The 22,553-nt window shown below is 47.6% G+C and overlaps 1 protein-coding gene across 2 annotated transcripts in view; it reads left to right on the top strand.

Annotated features, from left to right (window-relative positions):
• ETS1 (ETS proto-oncogene 1, transcription factor) overlaps window positions 1-22,553 on the top strand; it is a 108,648-nt gene that overhangs the window by 46,860 nt on the left and 39,235 nt on the right. The window contains exon 1 of one of the 2 annotated variants that reach the window (XM_082201470.1): window positions 825-1,232. The exons of the other annotated variant lie outside the window; for it this stretch is intronic. Coding sequence (XP_082057596.1) covers window positions 1,151-1,232 — 82 coding nt within the window. The 5' untranslated portion in view covers window positions 825-1,150. Of the gene's footprint in view, window positions 1-824; window positions 1,233-22,553 lie in introns of those variants that run through there. 2 annotated transcript variants of the gene reach the window in all.

The following is a 22,553-nucleotide window of genomic DNA, read 5'->3' as shown; positions in this document are numbered from 1 at the left end:
CTGAGTTCTTCTTTTCCTCTTTATAGACTGTGTGGTATTCATAAAAACAGGGGTTCGTGTGCTGTTCAGGCTGCATGAAGGGCTTCCTAAAGACCCCTCTATTTAAGCAAACATTCCTGGGCTCATGAGATTCATCACACTGCTTTGTTGTTGATATTTAACTTAATATTTTATTGATGGCACCTCTGCTTTTACCGATGCATTTCTTTGTGTTTTCGGTTCTAAATGTCACATAGAGCTTTTCCTTTCCGTTATCTTACTGTGTGCTATATACCAGTAAACTGCTTAGGGATTTGGCATATTAAGTGGTTTGGCGATGCCAATGGTGATGGTGATTCCTCGGAAGGTGGTGGACTCTCCTTCATGGGAAGGTTTGAAGCAGAGGCAGGATGGTCACCTGTCAGGGATTCTTTAGCTGCCATTTCTGCATTGCGGGGGGCTGGACTAGATGGCCCTTGGGGGTCCCCTCCCACTCTACAATCCCATGACTCTTTGACGATGAAGAAGAAAGCAAGACCAGCACCCATTTTCTTTTGCTCCCAAGGGACCAAGTAAAGCGTGAAGTCCCATCCCCATTCCCGCCTTCCCCTTTCAGTGCCTGATTACAGCTCTGGTTCTGAAGGGAGCCTTATTTCGGATTAACTAATGCGGAGTAAGGAGAGAAAAAGAGAGAGAGAGGAGCCCCTCTCCAGAGCGCGGTCCAGAGGCAAAGACGCTTCGCGGAGGGTCTGGGCGGCGGCGAAGGGGCGGAGGCAGGCGGGTCCCACCCCGGCCGCTGTCACGGAGCGGAGCCCGGCCCCTGCTCCCTCCTCCCGTCGGCGGCAGCCCAGAGAGCTCCGCGCCTACAGCCGCTCCTGGGCTGGGAGAGAAACCCACGGGCAGGCAGGAGGCAGCGGCGGGGCTGGCCGGAGCAGGAACGCCCCGGAGACGAGGCACGGGAAGGCGGAAGGCAGCGCCAGAGCCAGCCAGCGAGCGCGCCACGGAAGGAGCCGGTCGGGCTGCCCCGCAGGCGGAGAAGCGGGCGCGGGGCGCACGGCGGCAGACTCGGAGGGCGCAGCTCGGAGTCTCCAACTTCGGGGGCGCGGGGCGCTTTCCCGGCCAGAGGGGCCGAAGGATCCGACCCGGAAGGTCCCCCTCCCCCTCGTGGACCATGAAGGCGGCCGTGGACCTCAAGCCCACCCTGACCATCATCAAGACCGAGAAGGTCGACGCCGAGATGTTCCCTTCGCCGGGTAAGTGGGCCGCTGCGCCGCGCTCCCGGTCCTTCGCGTGCCCCGACGACGCGCGGGGTTACTGGCCGGCCCCGCTCTCCCTGGGTCAGGGCCGAAGGGTCCCCGGGCGACGGCTGCGCTCAACTTCGCTCCTCGGTAACTGCGCCTTCCTGGGATGGGCTATCCTGTTTCCACGGTCTTTGGCGACGCCTCTTCTGGGGACCCCCCCCCCTTCCTCTCCGATACCACCGGCTTTCTTCCACCCCTAGATTGTCTGGTTTGTGCCCGGGGTCCCATCTCCCGGTGTTTCTTTTCTCCCCCTGAATTGGAGTTCGTGGGGACGCTGTATGGTGCAAGCGAGTGGTTTGGCTTCCCATCTCAAGTCTAGAGAGAGCTCTGGCCGGCTTTCCGGCTGTTTCTTGGGTTAGGCAGGGCAGGAGCATCTTCTTGACAGTTGGACCACAGTCTGGGAGCCCTTGCCTGGAAGCTTCCAGGGAAGCGTTTTTTCCCCGTTGGGTGTAATTGACTCTTCTCTTCTCCTATCTCTCCCTCCTTCCTCTGTCTTTTTCTCTCTCTTCCCCTTTTCCCTCCCTCTCTCTCTGTATGTGTTTTGAGCGCGGCTGTACTGTACTCCAGGAGAGCTAATAGGTCTGGCTCGGAGCGCCTGTGTGGGCTGAAATGTCCCGTTCCTTCCCACCCGCACCAGCGCACGAATCACACACCGTTTTTACAAGTGAGATTTGCTGAAAGTAGCACATTCTACCTCCCTTGTATGATCAGCTGGAGATGGCAAGGGGGGGGGCGTTGGGGGAAAGCGGGCAAAAATAAGGCATTCCAATCCCCTATCAGAGGGAAGGCTTTCTTTCATTCTTCTTTCTCTTTAAATTAAGAAGTCAGGTTTTGGGGTTTATTATTATTATTATTATTATTAAAATGCTTCTTTTAACTCATCCTTCTGGGGGTTCCGCTGGAGGAAAAGGGCAGTGTAAATTGACAGGGCGTAAAACTCAGATGGGGCGAACCTGGGTTCAAACCCCTATTTACACAGGAACCACACTGACAGTGCAAGCCTGTGCTTGCCTGCTCAAACATAAGTCCCACTGAGTTCCATGGCACTTACTCCCAGGTAAAGTGCACCTAGGACCGTGGCCTGAAGCAGGGTTGGAATGTAATCCGTAAATATATGGACGCAGAAGACAAAAACAAACCATAATCTCCTGCTGAGAGAAAATAAAATGGAGGTCCCTTTTGTGACTTTTTTTTAAAATACTCTTTAAAAATAATATTCTTAAACACACACAAACACATTTTTCCCCATCTAGAAATTTAGAGTTTTGTTCCTTTGGTTTTATAAATCCATTGGTTGCAGATTACCAAAAAACAGACAAAAAAACACCTTGATTTGGATGCTTTTGCCTTATGATAATCTGCTAATAGCAGTTCTGCATCCTCCAAGCCTTTTTTTTAAAAAAAAAATATTGCTGTGTTTTAAATTCTAGTGACATCTCAGTGACATATTTATCAATATGTTAAACCAACCTCTGCCAACCCGGAGCCCTGCACTTGCTGCTGGACTACAAATCCCATCCTCAGCCCCAGGGGCCAGCACAGCCAACGTCCTATCAGCTCTTGTGTCCCACAACCATGGTGAGAACTGTAGCACCTGGAGGGCGCAAGGTTGAGAGGAGCTGTGCTAGACAGCTGCTTCAGGGCCGTTTCCACCTCTGCCTCCCCCCCCCCACGCACACACTACAAGAGATGCTGGGGAAACTTTCTGATGGAAGGGCGGGGGGGCAGGGGTGTCCGATGTTATCTGGAGAGATGGTTTCAGCCCTAGTTGCTAAGTTACTGTGTGACCATCAATAATTTTAGCTCTTCTTGTTTGCGGTTAACACTTAGGCCCAGTCTTGGATGCAAAATGCAAAGGCTTGCTAAGTAACCTCGTATGACTAGGTAGCCTGCTAACAATGCAGCCGCTGGGTTCTTGCAAAGGGTGTATATGTGGCCGAGATGCTCTTTTGTGCGGGTAGCAAAACTGAATCTGCAACGTGGGGAAAGGGTTAAGCTCAGTCTGATGATCACCCACAGCTGGACCCTCCTCTTGGCTGACCCTCCGCATCTGTACACTCCTGGCATCTGTATTTACGGATGTTAAACTTCTCGCTTTCCCCCCAGCCATTTCTGAGCCTTGTTCCTGAGTTTCTGGGAAAAGCAGGCCCAGGTTTCTGCTGGTGGAAACGCCTGGTGAACGGGAAGAAAGAGGTGACAGCTGGCAACCCAAATCCAGCCCGCCCTGCTGATTCCTAAACTTAAGTTCCGAAATTCATCCTATCAGTTTGCAAAAAGGTCACGCTGCCTAAAAGAAAGAAAGGGGAAAGTATCATCTTTCATTGTAAGAGGGTGTTTTCGTTTTGGTTTTTTGCTTCATTTCTGAATGGGGAATTGCAGAATTTTCCATTCATGAAGAAGGATCAGCGACTCCAGATTTTGTCAAGGCAGAATCCTCACTACCCAAATTTCTGATTGCTTTTCATCCACACTATTTTGCATCCAGAAAATTACCAGGGTGTTGGGCGTGTTGAGCTGAACAACTGAACGATGAAATGAAGACCTCCGTTCAAATCCTGCCCTAAACTTACTAGGCGCTCTCCTCTCAGTCCCAGCCCTACCTTTCAGGGTTGTCGTAAGGATAACTGAGATAATGTATCATCCTTGGGAGGATAACTGAGACAATGTGTGTGAAGGGCTTTGAGAACGCTAAAGCACCACATCAGTACTAAGCAACTGTTAAACCAAATCTTCTAAACAAAAGCTACTAGTCCACAATAATTGTGGCTAGCTTGCTTTCCCACTACTCTGCTTGCCTGTCCTTATCTGTGTTAGTCATTTATGGCACAGCAGCCTCCTGAAAAAGATGTGGTAGAGAAGAGAACCCTACCCACAACATTATTTCAGTTTCCAAAAGCTTCCTGTTCACCTGGAGAGAAGTCCTATTCGCCATAGGTGATCAAGCAAGAGGCTGTTGAATTACATCAAGCTGGTGATGGCTCCTGGCTAAAAGAGGATTTGCCAGATTCACAGAGGAGAAGTCTACCAGCGGCTGTTAGTGACGATAGTTGTGTGTTCAGATGCAGCAATTTCAATTGCGACAGTGGTGAAGCAACAGCAGGGGTGACCCTCAGCTGCTCCCTGTGGGCTTCCCAGGGGTATCTGGCTGGTGGAAATGGGGGGAGGGGGTTCCTAGGTGGACCTTGGCTCTGACCAAGCAGGACCCTGCTTGTGTTCTCGTCACACCAGAGGTCCATTTAGGTCTAAAACAGCGGAGCAGAATGCAACCAAATCCTCAATGTGGTCTTGCTCAGTTTAAAATTGAGCTCTTGCATTGCACGGAGTTGGACTAGATGGTGCTCCATCCAACTCTACAGTTTTATGAAAGTTTGGTACTTATTCATATGGAAATGTATGAATCTGTGTCAATAGCAGCTCTCATTGCCTGAACGTTTAAGAAAGTTTCCTGTGTTCCTTATGATTTTGTACAGCGTATTCCAGGGAATGGCAGCTCTTTCTCCAAGCAAGTACTCTCTGGATAGTACCTTTTAGGTGTGGTTAAATCTGTTACTGTGCCAGTCAGGGGCATAGCAGGGTCTTCTTAGTTGTGGCTCTGGCGCAGTGGAAATCCACGTCTAAGCAAGCTCATCTGCATATGGTAGCCCCACCCACAAAGTTGAAGGCAAACCATCTGTGTGTATGTTGGCACAGCCAGGGCTCAATAAACCTCTGTTTTTTTCTGCCCACCTGGGAATACAAAAATGGGGAGAGATTTCCAAGAACCAGGCTACTCCGATATGTGATTTAGAAACTGCATTTGTCTTGAGGGGTCATCGGTTGTGCTGAGCTGGTATGCAAACTTCTTCCTTTCAATAAAAGCATTTCTATTTATTTCTACACCTTTGGGACTGACTCTTTTACTCTTGTTTTCAAGGGGCCATTTGCTGATCTGAATCACTCTTGACTTTATCACTGGCTCCCTCTCCATGGCTCAACCCTCGTGGTTTGCCATAAGCCTTGGCTGAAAGGGTGAAGCACAAATTTAATAAGAACCAGTGTGGTGCAGTGGTTAGAGCATTGGACTAGGACCTGAGAGACCAGGGTTCAAATCCCCACTCAGCCCTGAAGCTCACTGGGTGAGCTTGGGGGCCAGTCACTGCCTCTCAGCTTAACCTCCTTCTCGGGGTTTTCATGATGATAAAATGAGAAGGAACAGAACTATATAAGCCACCCTGAGCTCCTTGGAGGACAGGTGGGATACAAATGTTAATACAATAAAGGTAAAGGGACCCCTGACCATTAGGTCCAGTTGTGGCCGACTCTGGGGTTGTGGCGCTCATCTTGCTTTATTGACTGAGGGAGCTGGCATACAGCTTCCGGGTCATGTGGCCAGCATGACTAAGCTGCTTCTGGCGAACCAGAGCAGTGCACAGAAATGCCATTTACCTTCCCACCGGAGCGGTACCTATTGATCTACTTGCACTTTGAGGTGCTTTCAAACTGCTAGGTTGGCAGGAGCAGGGACCGAGCAATGGGAGCTCACCCCGTTGCGGGGATTCGAACCACCAACCTTCTGATCAGCAAGTCCTAGGCTCTGTGGTTTAACCCACAGTGCCACCCATGTCCCAATAATGCAATAGAAGAGAACAAAATACAAATAATGTCTTTTGGACTGCCACCCAGGAGCTTCCCTCCAAGTCAACTGTGTCCATGCTCCCAGTCCTCATGGTACTCCCATATCCCAGGCTTCAGACTCTGCTTAGCTTCTACACATCCAGGGATGAGATCCCATACTGGGAACAATCCATATTCTAGGCATTCCTTGTGCACATGGAAACACCCACCCTTTCTTAGGGATTCCTCAAGCAACATCATGAAACCAGGAGCCACGCCAGGTGAACATGGCTTTAGGGCTTATAATTTATCGATGAGTCCAGGGGATGGTTCACTAGCACAGACTAGTGTGTATGGCGCATGCATCTCTCTCTGCAGGAGTTCTGCCTCTTTGCATCAGGGTTGGGCAACCTGTAGCCCTCCAAGGTTGCTGGACTACTGCGCTCACTTTCCCTTGGCCTCTGGCCCTGTGGGTCGGGGCTGATGAGAACCAGAACCCAACAACCTCCGGAGGAAGGCTCCTAGTGCCCCGTCCCACAGATGTGGGAGTCCTTTTGGAGCATCCTGGGACTTTGGTCCTTCTCCAGATACAACTCACATCACCAGCAAAGTTACTAGTCCTCTTCAGAATGGTGGTTCCTTGGAGGAGACACTGACTCAGGGATGGGGAGCCTGTGGCTGCCAAGATGTTACTGGACCCCAACTCCCACCAACCTCAACAAGAATGGTCAGTGGCCAGGAATGTAGGGAGCTGAAACTCAGTAACTTCTGGAAGGCCACCAGAATGGCTCAGAATGGTCTCGGGGAGCGTTGCCTCCTGTTTGCACCCCTCCATACCAATGTTCGAAATTAGCCAGGTGCCAGGTGTCTTTTGTGACTGGCATGGGTCCAATTGCAACCACATGGAGATCTCTGGTATGTCGGGTTGATGGCTGGGGAAAGCAAAATGTCACTTCGAGAAGGATCTGAAATACTTCCCTTGGAGCTTGAGTTAGATTTATTCTGGCTTGTTTTATTTGGTGTTTTAATATGTTGTAAACCACTTTGAGATTTGTTCTTTCAACTATGAAGTGATATTGAAATGGAAATAACAACAACAACAACAACAACAACAACAACAACAACAACAACAACAACAACATCACATGGGGGAGACAATGCCTAGACATTCCATTGTGGCAACTGCAGCCTATGTTCAAGGTGCCATTTGCAAATTAGATTATATATCTGAGTTTCTAACACTTCTCAGTATGTAGAGATCTTCTGGTAAGACCCTATTCCAGGTGCCATCTTTTGCCGGCCTTTGTGTCCTGTGGAACAAACTCTTCCAGGAGGCTTGTTTGGTACAGACATGAGCCTGCTTTTGGGGACAAGTGGGAGCCCAGCAACTTGGTATCATTTCTGTTCTGCCAGGCTTTAGGAAACAAGCCCTCTGCTTAGTAATGGGCAGCCAGGATTGCTCTTGTTGGCACTGGATCAGTTTAGAACTTACAGGCTTAGTTCAAGGGTGGGGATGGTTATTTTTTTAACTCAAGGGCCACATTCTCTTCTTGGCAACCTTCCAAGGGCCACATGCCAGTGGTGGGTGGGGTCACAGACAAAAGTGGGTGGAGCAACTGCTGCAAATGTTGCCTTTATATGAAGGAGGCTAGTTTCTACACACACAATCGCACATCCCTCTCTCTATCCTCCATCAGGACAGTCAAGAGGTATGGGCAGAGTTCAAGGACACATCCTAGGCAGGCCAAAAAACCCTCAAGGCTATGAAGCAGGGCCTGTGAGGAGGCGGCCCCATTGGAGAGATCCAATGACCAGAGAAAGAGGTTTTGAGGGCCACATTCCTCACCGGTGGTTCTGTTGTTCTTAAAGAATTGCTCCTTGTTTGTAATGATCCAGACCACGTTCTAAGCTAGAGAACTGGAAAACCATTAAGTAGCAGTGAAATGGCAAACTCCCCACTGGTGTCAGAGGAGCAACTGTATAGAGATCTGGGAATCAGGGCTGTTCAAAGTGGCAACTCCTTCCTTTGTAGAATTGCTTCCAGCAAAGAGGCTTTTTAGCAGGGATTCCTGAGCCTAGATTGGGCCAGGTGATGGTATCTCTCCCAGATGCATTCGAATGAGCCTACGCAGAAGGTGGATTCCTTAAAAGGGGTGGCTGAGCCTGAGGGAGGTTGTTTTGTCTTTCAGACCAAGCCTGGCCTCTCCGTTTAAACTTTAACTTCTTGCAGCAGTCGTGAGCTGCCTAACCTATTTGTAGATGGTGGAGCTGCAGGGACTCGTTGCATGTGCAGTTGCGGCTGGGAATCAAGGACTTTGTGAATTGGAAGAGAGAATTAACTCCCCCCACCCCCATTCATGCAGAAGGGACCCCTCTTAAAGCCCATTAAAGCCTAAATCTGATTCTTCCTGTGCCTTGGAAGACTGTGGGCATTTTAAAGTTGAGGCAAAGTTCAAACTTGGGCAGCAGAAAATGACAGAAACCAAAAAACCCGATCTCCTAGTGAGGACACTCATTCCAGCAGCTTCTGTCTTGGTAGATGAAGTCATGTTAGAAGCCAAGGAGGAGGGCCAGACTGTTAAATCATCCAGTCTAATCCCTCCCCACCATTCACTTCTGAAAGAATCCCGTAATGGGTTTCAGGACTGATGATGTTCTGCAGGCAACAGCCAAGCTGGGGGGACATAGTGACAGGGCTTTGCCTCCAAAAGGCTCCTGATGAAATCCCCATCATCCCCATCATCCAAGCAAGGCATGGAAAGCCCTGATGGACCAAGGCTTTAGGCTTGGTATTCCTCAAGCATCCTGGGTTGCCCACCTCTGCAAACTTCATCCATCTCCAGACATCAGTGCAGGTTCAAACCATGCAGCCCAAAAGAGGCCCTTTCCAAAGGCAAACAGTTGGCCTCTATTAAATATCAACATGACTTAGGATATATTCCTAAAACAGACCTGCCAAGTGTCCCTATTTCCCAGTGACAGTCCCAGAGATACAGAAGCTGTCCAGGTTTCTGATTTGATCCCGGAATGTCCCGCTTTTCCTTAGGATGTCCTTATTTTCATCAGAAAAATGTTGAAGGGTATGGTAGGACATCTCCCGAGCCAAGGAGATAAGTAACTATACAACCTTTGGAAGACATCTGAAGGCAGCCCAATAAAGGAAAGTTGTTTAATGTGTAATGTTTTATTATGTTTTTATACATCTTGGAAGCAGCCCAGAGTAGCTGGGGCAACCCAGTCAAATGGGTGGGGTATAAGTAATAAATTATTATTATTATTATTATTATTATTATTATTATTATTATTACTACGGAACAAAACATCCCTATTTTCATCAGGGAAATGCTGGAGGGTATGCTAAGAAGCAGAACTGAGTCCTACCTGGCTTTCCCCCTGCAGTGCCAGAGAAAGATGTTTCCCCGTGCTATAGGGAGAACATTAGGAATCTGCCGTCTCCTGAATCAGGCTGCTGGTCTATCCAGCTCTGTATTGCCTACACTAAATGACAGCGACTCTCCAGCGTTCCAGCCTTACCTGGAGTTGCCAGGGATTGAACCCAGAACCTTCCTTCTGCATGCCAAGCAGATGTTCCACAATCTGTTTGCATTTCTCTGTAAGCACTTGACAGTGGATTGATGGGGCTTGATGTGAAGTCCACCCTCCCCCCCTCAAAAAAAAAATTGTTCTGACATTTATTCATTCCCACCTTGCAAAAAGCTGTGCAGTTAAATCACTTGGAACATATTCTGGTGATATATATAAATATATGTTAATTAAAATAATGCTATAAACCTTAGTCAGTAAATAAGTAGAGCACCACAATTCAAGAAGGACACTGACAAACTGGGACGTGTCCAGAGGAGGGCAACCAAAATGGTCAAAGGCCTGGAAACGATGCCTTATGAGGAACGGCTAAGGGAGCTGGGCATGTTTAGCCTGGAGAAGAGGAGGTTAAGGGGTGATATGATAGCCATGTTCAAATATATAAAAGGATGTCATATAGAGGAGGGAGAAAGGTTGTTTTCTGCTGCTCCAGAGAAGCGGACACGGAGCAATGGATCCAAACTACAAGAAAGAAGATTCCACCTAAACATTAGGAAGAACTTCCTGACAGTAAGAGCTGTTTGACAGTGGAATTTGCTGCCAAGGAGTGTGGTGGAGTCTCCTACTTTGGAGGTCTTTAAGCAGAGGCTTGACAACCATATGTCAGGAGTGCTCTGATGGTGTTTCCTGCTTGGCAGGGGGTTGGACTCGATGGCCCTTGTGGTCTCTTCCAACTCTATGATTCTATGATTCTAGAGGAAAGGCAGGCAGTGAAGGAATTTAGCGGGTTTCCCTGTCTATAGGCTGTTGTGCAAAAGAGGCAGCAGTGTGAAAAAGAATACCTGGAAAAAAATATCACAATCAGGTAAAATCGCAAACAGGATTTGAAGCATGAGAAGGAGAAGCAAAATGATAATATTTGAATTAGAAGAATGTGTCTTAGGTGGAATGCTTATTAGAATGCGGTATGTAGATGACATGAGATTAAGAACAGCACGGAAGGGAAAGCGGGAAGTTTAAAGAGAAATGCATAGCAAACTTAAAAGCTGGAAAGATTTTAAAGTTTAATAAAAAATTCACCCAGAAAAAAAGACGAGAGTCCACACAAAAGCTGGTCTTTCTTCATGTGTGGAATGAGCTTTGGTGGGGGTGAGGGGCATTGATTGTTCGTGTCTCAACTGACATATGTTTTGTTGCTGTGTTGATCTCAGGCCGCAACCAGGTGTGACATGTGTGACATGCAGTCACGAACATCTTCCCCCAGAGAGTTTTGCTTTCGACCAAAAGCTGCTAACTTTTGAGCAGAGGAGTTGCAGATAGCAGGGGGCTGTTTAACCTCTTAAGGGAGAGTCCATGCAGCGTTCGAAACTCCCATTGCTCTAGGCGTGTTTTGCGACAAGGAATTTCATTAGCGGGAGCAGTTTCTGAGCTCTGGGCTCAGTACGGCACCTGATTTCAGTTTAAAACTGCAAAGAGGAAGGAGAGGATGACCCTTTTCAGCCTCCCCACTTCCTGCCACTCTCCGAAGATGGGAGAAGAGACCCTCTTAAGAATATTAGGGGGTGGGCAAGCAAAGCATGGCTTTGTTTTTTGCAGTCTTCAGATGAGGACTAGACCATGTGAAAAATGAATGTAAGATTTTAGCTGCAGTTCATTCATTTTCAGCTTTGTACTCTTGTTATAAAAAAGTGTGCCTAAACATTCCATTGTTGTGCCCATAACCTCAGTTTAAGGTGCCATTTAGCTCCTAACTTTCATATCTCAGTTTCTAGGGCTGTCTCAGTGGGAGAGCATCTCTTCTGTATGCAAAAGGGCCCTCCCCCATCCTACTGAAAAATTATTAGATAGCAGAAGAAATACCTTTTCGGAGCACTGCTGTTAGTCATGATAGGTTAAAGGAGGACACAGTAATCTTTCCCAATCTGGGCCCTACCTGTACCTGAGATGTTTTAGATTATACCTTAATCCCCTTAATAGCTGACCATTGGCCAAAACACCTGGAGGGAACTAGGTTGGGGATGGCTGGCACCTAAAATGACCTGAAAAAGGCAAATTATTGCATTCCTCCTGACAATTCTCAGCTAAAAATTCTCAGCCCCCACCCTAAGCTTATTTTTCCCCAGTGAGGAAAAGATACACAGATTGAAAGGCAGCTGCAGGAGGTGATTTCAAGTGGGAAATGTTGGCGGGGGAGAGGAATCAGCAGAAAGGACTCAAAAGCTTTCCCTTACTTCTTTGGTTCAAACTCAGAGCATCCTGGTTGAGTTTAAAAACAGCAGGAGTTGAGGAGGGCTATTACACTGAGAGAGAGAGAGAGAGAGAGAGAGAGAGAGAGGTCCCCCCCACCTTAGACTGATGTTTGTGGTAGAGGTATGCAACAGTTTTCTTCTTCTGAGTTTCCTTTCTAATTCCTCCTAATGGGAGACCCAGTATAAACTATCTCCTTATCTGTGTTGTGTTTGAAATGGGAATCTCAAAGCATTTCTGCAGCCCAGCATTAAGGGAATAATTTCACGCTTCGAGTTACAATATTGGTGGCTTTGTGTGTGTAATATATTAATAGATTTCCTGTATTTGATCAATGCAGATTTTCAACCTCAGCTGCTGCACTCTGCTTCTCTTTGCTACCAGGAGGCAAAGAAAAGAACTAATTAGGAGAAAACTAATGGTAGATTTGATAAATTGAGTGCCAGAAAGCCAACTCCTCTGTTTATTTCAGCTCCACCAAGGCCACTGTCTTTTTATTATTATCTGGCACTAGGGATGGGGAGAAATTCGATTCATCCCATGTTTTAAAGGTGAACCTACCTAGTTTGCACTTTTCAAGTGTGAATAGGAGAACCAAAATCGGCATCCTTCCGAAATCCCACTTCCCCCAATTCTGCAGTACAGTTCTCCAGCCAAGTAACATGCACAAAAGTGCAAATATTGTGGGAAAGGTGTGCCCAAAAAGACACACATTTGTGAAAATAGCATATAAAATATTAAAGAAAATTGCTCTGCAAAGATGTCCGTATGAGACAAAATTATGTGCAAAGAAATGTGTACATCAGAAGAGATGCATGCGAAAATGCTGGTGAATTTTCATGAGATCTTCTTTTTAAAAAGTGGTCTGTTTCGGAAATGGGGGGAAAGATAAAACAATAAAATCAGAAGGAATTTGCAACCATACTTTAAAGCATACGAAATGTTAAAATACTGCAACAGGTTAAACTTTGCATCAACTTTCTGAGCATTTTGGCAGAAGGTTCTTAGCAGGCGCAGAAAAGAGTACAGTTTAAGGCGCCTGCTAGATATCAATAGGCAGGGAGTTCCATGGTGTTTGGTCTCCCAACCCAGGCAGGCACAGACACCAAGACCACGTCTTACCTGCTGCAATGGCCACTTCCCCTCCCCCCTGCAGCATCTGCTCATGTGGGATGGACCACACAGGATCTGCCACTTGCATCCAGCCCATCATTTGTGCCTGGGGCCCCTGAAGTCCATAGAACTGCCATGGGCATTCCTGCGACTAAACCAAAACATTGTAGTCAGACGTTGTGGTGCATGTGGTTCTCCCACCCACCCCACAACAACCCTGTGTGGTAGGCTAGGTTCAGAGAAGGCAGCCCAAGATTCGTGCTCGGGTGGGATTCAAACCTGGGTCTTTCCCTGGTCCTAGTCCAACTGCTACACCATACTGGCTCTCAAATCCCACCACGCTTCAACTGCAGAGTGCATGGGGAGGGTTAGAAGAACAAGCATAGACTTCACCTCCCTAGTTTTCTCTCATCTTTATTGATGGAGTTTTGAGCGTCCTTTTGGTTCCCACCCTAGATAAAATCACTGCCCCCTTTTAATGCCAATAATGTTGGGGCATGTTGCTGGTGTCTGCCTGCACTTGTACCCTGGAGCAGCGTTGTGGGGGGGGGAGTGTGGTATGACTGGAGAGTCCCAAGGAACAGATAGAAAGGCTTGAACGGCCACATTTGACTCCCAGGCCTGAGCTTTCCCATGCCTTCTCTACATGGAGCTGGGCGTTTTGGACCCGGACCTTGCTGCAATCTTGAGATTGTCTGCTTTGTTCTCTCTCCCCCCCCCCCAATTTCTTTTGAAAAAACCAGCAGGTTTCTTGACTTTGTAACTGAACTCTTGGAACTGCGTGGGCAGGCATCTGCTCTCGACTTGACAAACAAAATCAACCAAGTGCAGTTTAAATAGCAGTTTCACATGAAAAGCAGGTAGACTTCAGAATATGTGGTTTCGCCTGCCGCACGTTGCTTTCAGGGCTTTGACTAAAGCAGCTCAGATGCACAGAAGCTTCTATATTTGCTTTGCTCCACATCAGGCCTGCAGCGCTCGAGATCCGAGCTGGGTGGCCAGCTTCACTCTTTTGGTTGGCCTCTGCAGCAGCCTTAGCTAACAGCAGCTCACTCTGCAGACGTGATCAGGGTGGCAGCGGCATGATCCTGACTTTCTCATAAAAAGCTTCTCTTCTTGATCCCTGCTGACCAGCTTGCTTTTAAAGGCGTACGAGCAGGCCACGCTGTTTTCATCCAGTTCAGTTCATAAAAAGTAAAGGGACCCCTGACCATTAGGTCCAGTCGTGACCATCTCTGGGGTTGTGGCGCTCAACTCGCTTTATTGGCCGAGGGAGCTGGCATACAGCTTCCGGGTGATGTGGCCAGCATGACTAAGCCACTTCTGGCAAACCAGAGCAGCGCACGGAAATGCCGTTTACCTTCCTGCTGGAGTGGTACCTATTTATCTACCTGTACTTTGACGTGCTTTCGAACTGCTAGGTTAGCAGGAGCTGGGACCGAGCAACGGTCGCAGGGATTTGAACCGCCGACCTTATGATCTGCAAGTCCTAGGCTCTGTGGTTTAACCCACAGCGCCACCCACGTCCCTCGATCAGTTCATAAAACCATAGAATTGTTGGAAGGGACCACGAGAGTCATCAGTCCAACCCCATGCACTGCAAGAATCTTTTGCCTAACATGGGGCTCGAACCCACAACCCTGCGATTAAGACCTTCATGGTCTAGTAGTTGGCAGTCATGACTACCCGGCTACCATTTTGTTTTGTCGCTCCACGGTCTTGATTCATGGCTGTCAAGTGCTGCTGAGTTAGTTTCATTGCAGTGCACGGTTTACGTAAAAATGTGCAAAGTCTTCTTTGGTGAAAAATCAATCAATAATAAATCAATAAATAAGATTTAGAAAAAAATAGTTTCATTGCATTTTCACGTTAGCTGTTTCCATTGGTGTTAACAGCTCCATCTTTGAGCCTGACTAGCCAAGCCTTTATTATTCCTTTGAATCGATAATAAATCTCATTCATCCGGCAAACAACGCGCAGTTTTCAAATGGAATTGCCCACTGGCAAAGTGTTGGGGTGGCCCTTCAGTTGCAAAGTACAGACACAGAGCCAGTTCCTGCCGCTGCTTCTGTCCTTTGTCTTGGCAACAAGGCTGCTTCTCGCCGGCTACTCCTTCCCTGCCTAGCTTCGCTTCCCCTTTTCCAAGCAGATATCAAATTAAACAGACCTGCCTTGCCGGCCAAGAGCTCTCTCCCTCCGCTGGCCTTTGGCCATGCTTACATTCTCCGTCCAAATATTGTGGACTCAGTAATAAATATTTATTGATTCCATCATTTCCCACATTTTCCCCAGGTGTGCTGGATGTTTCTCCAGGGTGGGGGCAAACCACGTCATCCCCCGGTTAGGTTGAGTTGCAGATGACCCATCTGGCTGGAATCTGTTGTTTGGCTTCCAGTTTTTTGGCTCCGTCGGTGACTCAGCGCTCGACCCCAAGGCTCGCAGCTTTTGCATGAGTCGAGGTTGCTGCGTTTCCCAGCTAGAGAGGGGCCAGCTGTTTCCATTTGCTCCCAAAAGAGCAGCTTCACCTGCTGAAAGAAAGAAGAGGACTTTTCCAGCCCAGGCACCGTGTTCCCAACTGGGTTAGCTCAGGTGGTAGAGCGTGAGACTCTTGATCTCAGGGCTGTGGGTTTGAGCCCCAAGTTGGGCAAAAGATTCCTTTCATTGCAGGGGGTTGGGCGAGATGGCCCTCGCATACCCAGCAACATTTCTCTGATGAAAATAGGGACATCCTATTTAGTAGTAGTACAGCGGTACCACGGGTTACAGACGCTTCAGGTTACAGACATTTCAGATTACAGACGCTTCAGGTTACAGACTCTGCTAACCCAGAAATATTACCTCGGGTTAATAACTTTGCTTCAGGATGAGAACAGAAATCGTGCAGCAGTGGTGTAGCAGCAGTGGGAGGCCCCATTAGCTAAAGTGGTACCTCAGGTTAAGAACAGTTTCAGGTTAAGAACAGACCTCCAGAACGAATTAAGTTCTTAACCTGAGGTACCACTGTAGTAGTAATATTTTTATTATTTATAACACACACACACACACCCATCTGACTGGGTTGCCTCAGCCACTCTGGGCGGCTTCCAACATATATAAAAACAATAAAGCATTAAACATTAAAAAACATATATACAGGGCTGCCTTCAGATGTCTTCTCAAGGTTGTTTTACATTCTTAAAGGTGCAGGAACCCTGTCCTCTTTTACCTCAGGTCACCCTGCTGGAGAAGGAACTGCCTGGAGGAACCACTCCCTCTATTTGGCTACCCTGGGAGCTGTTTGGGCCTCTCTCTTTTAAAAATATTTTTATTAAGCAATTTCAACATAACAAATTATCAGACCATATAATCCCATACGTTATTTTTCCCCCTTCCCCCCTTCAATCCCTCCCCCCCCCACAAAGGACTTCCCTCAGCTCCTCTCTCTGCTTTCTCTGCACATATTATTCTCTGCATGTTATAAAATTATACATATCCTTGCCTTATCTATCATGTAATCAGCCAATAAATTTGTGAACGTGTATTCAAAACCTGACAAAGAGTCCAGTTCATTTTGTTGATTTTTTAGATAATTTGTAAAAAGTTCCCGTTCTTCCTTAAAGTCACAGTTGTCCTTATCACGCAGTTTGTATGTCAATTTAGCCAACTCTGCATAACTCATCAATGTTTCTTGACGCTGTTCTTTCATTGGGATTTCCTCATTCTTCCATCCTTGTGCTATCAAGACTCTTGCCATTTGGGCCTCTTTTTTAACTTGCGGTCAAGGCAGCTGCCTTATCAGCACAAGCTTCGAGGGAGGGGACCCAGAGAGGAGCAGATCTGATCGCACAGTTCTAGGGAGTTTTTTCTGGTTTCCCCCTCTAGGATTATTTATACCCACCAGCAAAGAGCAATTGCTAAATGCATTTGCTTCTCTGCTGAGGGTGTGGCTTCCTGGAGGAGCCAATCACAGCCCAGGGACTGCTAATGAAGGCAACCTAAAATTGCCCTCTCATTACCTGCTGGATTGCAGATTTTTCAGCCATTCACCTCATTGGTAGGGTAAACAGTGTGTTCGCCGTCAGAGGGTTATAAGGAGACCTCGGCAACTGGATGCATTGTTTCAGTTATTCAAGTATGGAGTTGGAAAACAGGTCACTAATAGTAAATGCTTAGAATTCTTTTACCCAAACTTCTGGGCTGCGTGCATATCAATTCTCCTGTGTTTTCCAGGATACAATGAGCTAGTTTTGGTAAATGGCATTGTTGTGCCATTTATATTATATTCTTTTATCATTGGAATGTTTTAGATAGCATCGCTGCAATTGTTTTTTGGCAGAAATGTGAACGGATAAAAAATTATTACCGCCCCTTAGTCTCCTTACAAAGCTGTTTTGGTTTTCAGAGTGGAGAAGGCAAAACCAAGTATTATGTACTGCAGCTAAAGTGTTGCAGTGTGGAGTGCTTGCATTCAGCATTCCTGCCAGCCGCGCCCCTTTCCAGGATATGCCATTCCATTCACCTCTCCGTGGTCTTCTCTCTCCGCCCCCACCTTCCCAACAGCCAGTCAGCTTTCTATGGCCACTGGGCATGTTCAAGTAAGGAGGGGGGAGGGAGCAGGGAAGGGGAGAGAAATTTGGTTCAGTTTCACATTTAAAGGCAGACCTCCCTAATCCACACTTTCTGAAAGAATACACAAACTGAAACACAGAATTCTAAACTCTCTAAATTTTGCAATGCAGCTCTTCATCCAATTAACTTGTGCACAAATGAATATACAGTGGTACCTTGGGTTAAGTACTTAATTCTGGAGGTCCGTTCTTAATCTGAAACTGTTCTTAACCTGAAGCACCACTTTAGCTAATGGGGCCTCCTGCTCCTGCTGCTGCTGCTGCGCCGCCGGAGCACAATTTCTGTTCTCATCCTGAAGCAAAATTCTTAACCCGAGGTACTATTTCTGGGTTAGCGGAGTCTGTAACCTGAAGCATATGTAACCTGAAGCGTATGTAACCCGAGGTACCACTGTACTAGGATAAGATGTGCATAGAAATGTGTATATCAGTGAAAGGAACATAGGAAAGGCATTATATTATGGAAAATTGGTTTGTAGTGTATATATTTTGTTCATTAAATTTAGACACTGCTTGATTGTAAAAACAAAAACAAAAAACCCTCAATGCCTCCATTAGGCGAAATTTGCACTCAAATACAGACGAATTTTCACGAGGATTCGTTTTTATTAAAAACAAAGCACAAACTGATATGAAAATCTGGAGATGTGTATTTAAGGTTGGGAAAAATGAGAAATAGAGTGTGAAGAGAGAGAGATGCACCCTCTCTTTTCTCAAATTGTCCCTGGTCTGCTTTGTGGGGTTTCCTTGCTAGCTTCAAGGCAGGGGGAGCCAACATGTTTTCCTCCAGATGTTGGACTACATCTCCCATCATCCCTCAGACAATTGGCTCTGCTGACTGGGGCTGATGGGACTTGTAGTCCAACAGCATCACTATGTTGGTTTCTCCCACCTGCCCCGTCCTTAAGGCTTATTTGTGTCCCTCAGAAGCTGCCCCTCCCTCCTTCAGATATGCAATTTTGTAACTGGAAGGAAGTGTCTGAAGTTAATTTGACTGCTGGTAAGTTCTCACTGAACTCAAGTGTCTTCAAGGTTCTCACACTTGTTATTTCACTCACCTGATCAAATGAAAGAACCCTTTTCACTGATTTAAACATTTATAACACTGTAACCCTGTCTTCTACAGATTTTGTGAAATATCCACCAAAAGTTGGGTGAAACTACTTGTGTAGTGTAGGATGTGGAGTAAAGGAAGGGCGTCTGCTGAGCCTAGTCTACCTCGCAAGGCTGTTGTGCGCATAAAATGGGGTACCACTCCAATTTATGCCACTCTTGGCTTCTCAGAGACTACAACTCCCATCAGCCCCAGTCAGCACTGGCCAGCTCTCGGGGATGATGGGAGTTGTAGTTTGACATCGCATGGAGTAGACCATGCTGTCTTCCCTTCCCATACAGAACCCTGTATCTACAGTTCTTGCCACAATCACCCCATGGGGAATGAGAGCCAGGAAGAGATTCTCTTGCCAAGGAACAACCATTGTGCTTTGAGGGGAAATGTTGTGGCTGTCAAGGGCTTCAGGGGAAAGGGCAAGCGATGTTTCCAACTATCACTTGCTTCAGCTTTTTGGTTTTGCAGCTTTTGTATCTGCATTGCAGCTATTAATGAGCCAGCCATATTTTGTTGTTGTTTAGTCGTGTCCAGCTCTTCGTGACCCCATGGACCAGAGCACGCCAGGCACTCCTGTCTTCTACTGCCTCCTGCAGTTTGGTCAAACTCCTGGTGGTCCCTGAGCTTTTGTAACAAAAGACAGGGATCAGTGATTAAATCTGCTGTATGGATCCTCCATGCCGAGTCCACATTTATCCTGATTTGCTCACACGAGGTATATGTGCTGGTTTGACTATGCCCAGTCTCCATCAAGCATTTGCTCTGATTCGTTTGCGGCGAGGTTATATAACAATCCTGCGTTCATCCTGATTTGCTCACGGGGCAGGCTCAAAATGAGCCAGGGATTAATACATAGGTAGGCAAACTAAGGCCCAGGGGGCGGATCCGGCCCAATTGCCTTCTTAATCTGGCCTGCGGACGGTCTGGGAATCAGCATGTTTTTACATGAGTAGAATGTGTCCTTTTATTTAAAATGCATCTCTAGGTTGTTTGCGGGGCATAGGAATTCATTCATTTTCCCCCTTCAAAATATAGTCCGGCCCACCACATGGTCTGAGGGACAGTGGACTGGCCCCCTGCTGAAAAAGTTTGCTGACCCCTGGATTAATAGGAAAATCATTTGCCCACCCAACACTTTTCAAGGCATTTCCCCATCACTTTCCAAACTTCAAAAAGTCATTTTTTTTACAAAAGTATCATTGTTGCACTGGGCCTACAGCATGCTTTAAATTACTTTAAATGTGCAACTCTGAAGTTCTAGGATGTGCTTGCATCCTTCCCACAAAATGGTCAGTCTTGAAGGCCTTTTTTTGCTTGGGTAGCCATTGACATGTGCATATCTAATCAACCTATATGGTTACAAATGCAGTATATATTCAGGCCGCATACGCATGCCATGCATTTAAAGTGCCATGGTACTTCTTTGAACAGTGATGGTTTCCCCCCCAAAGAATCCTGGGAGCTGTAGTTTGTTAAGTGGGGGGTGAGAGTTAGTAGGAGACCCCTCTCCTATTCTTCTCTGAGAGCTACAGTTCCCAGAGTTCTCTGGGAAGAGGGATTGACTGCTAGGCCATTCTGGGAATTGCAGCTCTGAGAAGGGAACAAGAGGGTCTCCTAGGAACTCTTTTGCATTAGCAAAACAGAAGTATAATAAAGTGTGGTGTGGCAAAGATTGTTGCATGGATGGTGTCATGGAAAATTGAATGCCTGCTCATTTTGTGCCTGCCTGTATCTCTCAGCCTTAATGGACCTCGCAGGGTTTTTGGGAGGATAAAGGAAGGAGATGCTCTGTCTTAAGCTCTCCCCAGATCCTCAAAGGAAGCCTGGGATCCAACTGTGAGTAAATAATAACATAGGAGGACACAGACAACACCTAGGGAGGAATTGGGGATGGGGAGGACCCAGGAGTTCCTTGATGTATTTCAGTGAAATCTTCTCCAGTTACATCCCTGGAAGAGTCCCAAGAGATGCAGCCTTTGATGCTCATCGCGTCATTTCTGCTTCTAGTCTGGTGTCCCTTAGTGTGCCCCAAACTGTTGGGGGGATTTAATTTTGGCACACAGCAATCGTCTCACTAAAAGGGGGGCGAGGAGAGAAATGTAGAGGACAGACTCTGATGTCGCAGGCTGTGGTCATGGCAGGCATCGGTGGTTGGCATTGCTGGGTGTCTGGCTGCCTTTGCCTTGGGAGGGGGCCCACTGCAGTGAGGCTGAGATAGGTTAATGCAGGGCGACCATAACTCTCCATGAGGCCATCTTGCCCAGGAACCCCGCAAAGCCTAGAGCTGACACTGTAGACATTTTTGTGCCTCTTTGAAAGGTCCAGAGGTTAAGTACTTGACAAGGTGCCTTTCACCACGTCATCCTCTTGCTCCATCTGTCTTATCTACACCAGAGGTGAGGAACGTTCGCCACTCTGGCCAATCTTGGCCTGCCAGTGGTCCATTTCTGCAAAACCATGGCCACCCATCAATCAGCTGAGGTCACTCTGATGGGGGGCTGACATCAACTGCTGGGTGAGGTTCAGTTCTGTGTTGGCTGCATGTGTGAACCCAAAGCAGCAGGATCGAAGCATGTAAAATGAGAAGTTCCTGGGTCAAATCTCACCCGAACCTTGAATTCACTAGCTAGCCTTGGGCAAGCCAATCTGCCCAGGCCTCCATCCATTAGCTTAGGAAATGAATGCAGGGTTGCTGTGCAGACAGCTTGAAATGCCTTGAATTCTTCATATGTCATGTATCGATGCTAAGCAATATGATTATGGATTGAATACATTATTACTTCCAGCCTGCGAATGAAGGAAACCAAAACAACCCCATGCATAGGATGGAGATGGTTTCTCATGATGATGATTTATGTTTCGCAGTGTACACATTCTGCATTTAAAGTCCCCCCCCAAAAAAATAAACCTAGGAACTGTAGTTTGTTATGGATGCTGAGAATTGTAGCTTTGTGAGGGGTAAACTGCAGTTCCCAGGAGTTTTTTTGGGGGGGCGCTTTAAATAAGCAGCATTTATCTTGCAGTCTTCCTCCGAGGAGCTGTGGGCATTGTAGGAGGTTCTCTTTCTTCTGTTACCCTCCCAACAACCCTGTGAAGTAGGCTAGTTTAAAAGATTGCGACTTCGTAGCTGAACTAGGATTTGAACCCAAGCCATCTCTCCCCACCCGTTTTACTTGGTTATCATTCCTGGGCCGCGTTGCCTGCAGCTAGGCCTGTCTCTAGCCCTGCTTGAAACGGGGACTCAGTTGCAGAGGCCAGGCTGCTTTTGCACCGGTGTGGCTGCATGCCAGCGTGTGTAAATGCGTGCTTGCTAATCTGGCGGGCCTAATAAGAGGCAGCAGCTGGGAGGGTCTGGCCCAGTCCTGGCTCTCCCCTCCTCTCTGACTAGGCAGCAGCGGAGGAGGCAGGCTGGGCTCTCCTCCCTTTCATCTCCTCCTGCTCAGGCTCCACTCCCCATGTCAGTTGCCTTACTCATCTGGGCTGGCTCTGGAGTCAGCCCCAGCCAGCCAGCCAGCCAGCCAGCAGGAGCCAGGCTGGGGAGATGGAAAGGGAGGAAGGGAACAGGAGGAGAAGGGAGGGAGGGAATCTCATGACATATCTTGGGAAAAGTCTGTGCTTCAAGGAGATGTTTTCTTTGTGGTCATGAAGGGTCCCCCCCCCTCACTTCCACCTCCTCCACTCCTTTGCCTTCGTCAGAGCCATCTTTTACGAGGCGCTCTCTCTCTCTCTCTCTCTCTCTCTCTCTCTCTCTCTCTCTCTCTCTCTCTGTTTCTCAACCACGAGGGAACGAAGCCAGCCCAGGCTGCTAGGAGGCCTCTTGGACCAGCCGCCTGCAGCTTGGCAGGGCCTCCAGAGGGCAGGTCGGATGTCCAAGGGGTGGGCGATCCAAGTGGCAACATAGAGTTGGTCTTTGCAGTCGCTCTCTGCCTCTTGGAAATGGGATAAGAACCAAAGAGTGCAAGAGGAGCTCTAGTGCATCCGGCCAGTAGCTTTTTAGCCCAGCATCCTTGCCTCATGGTGGCCATGCAGATGCCACAAGCAGGATTCAAGCACAGGAGCCCT

The sequence above is a fragment of the Podarcis vaucheri genome, assembly GCF_965113315.1.
Source record: "Podarcis vaucheri genome assembly, chromosome: 15".
In the NCBI taxonomy this organism is placed as follows: domain Eukaryota; kingdom Metazoa; phylum Chordata; class Lepidosauria; order Squamata; family Lacertidae; genus Podarcis; species Podarcis vaucheri.
Note: the sequence above shows the minus strand (reverse complement) of the source record. Positions and strands in the feature narration are given on the sequence as shown.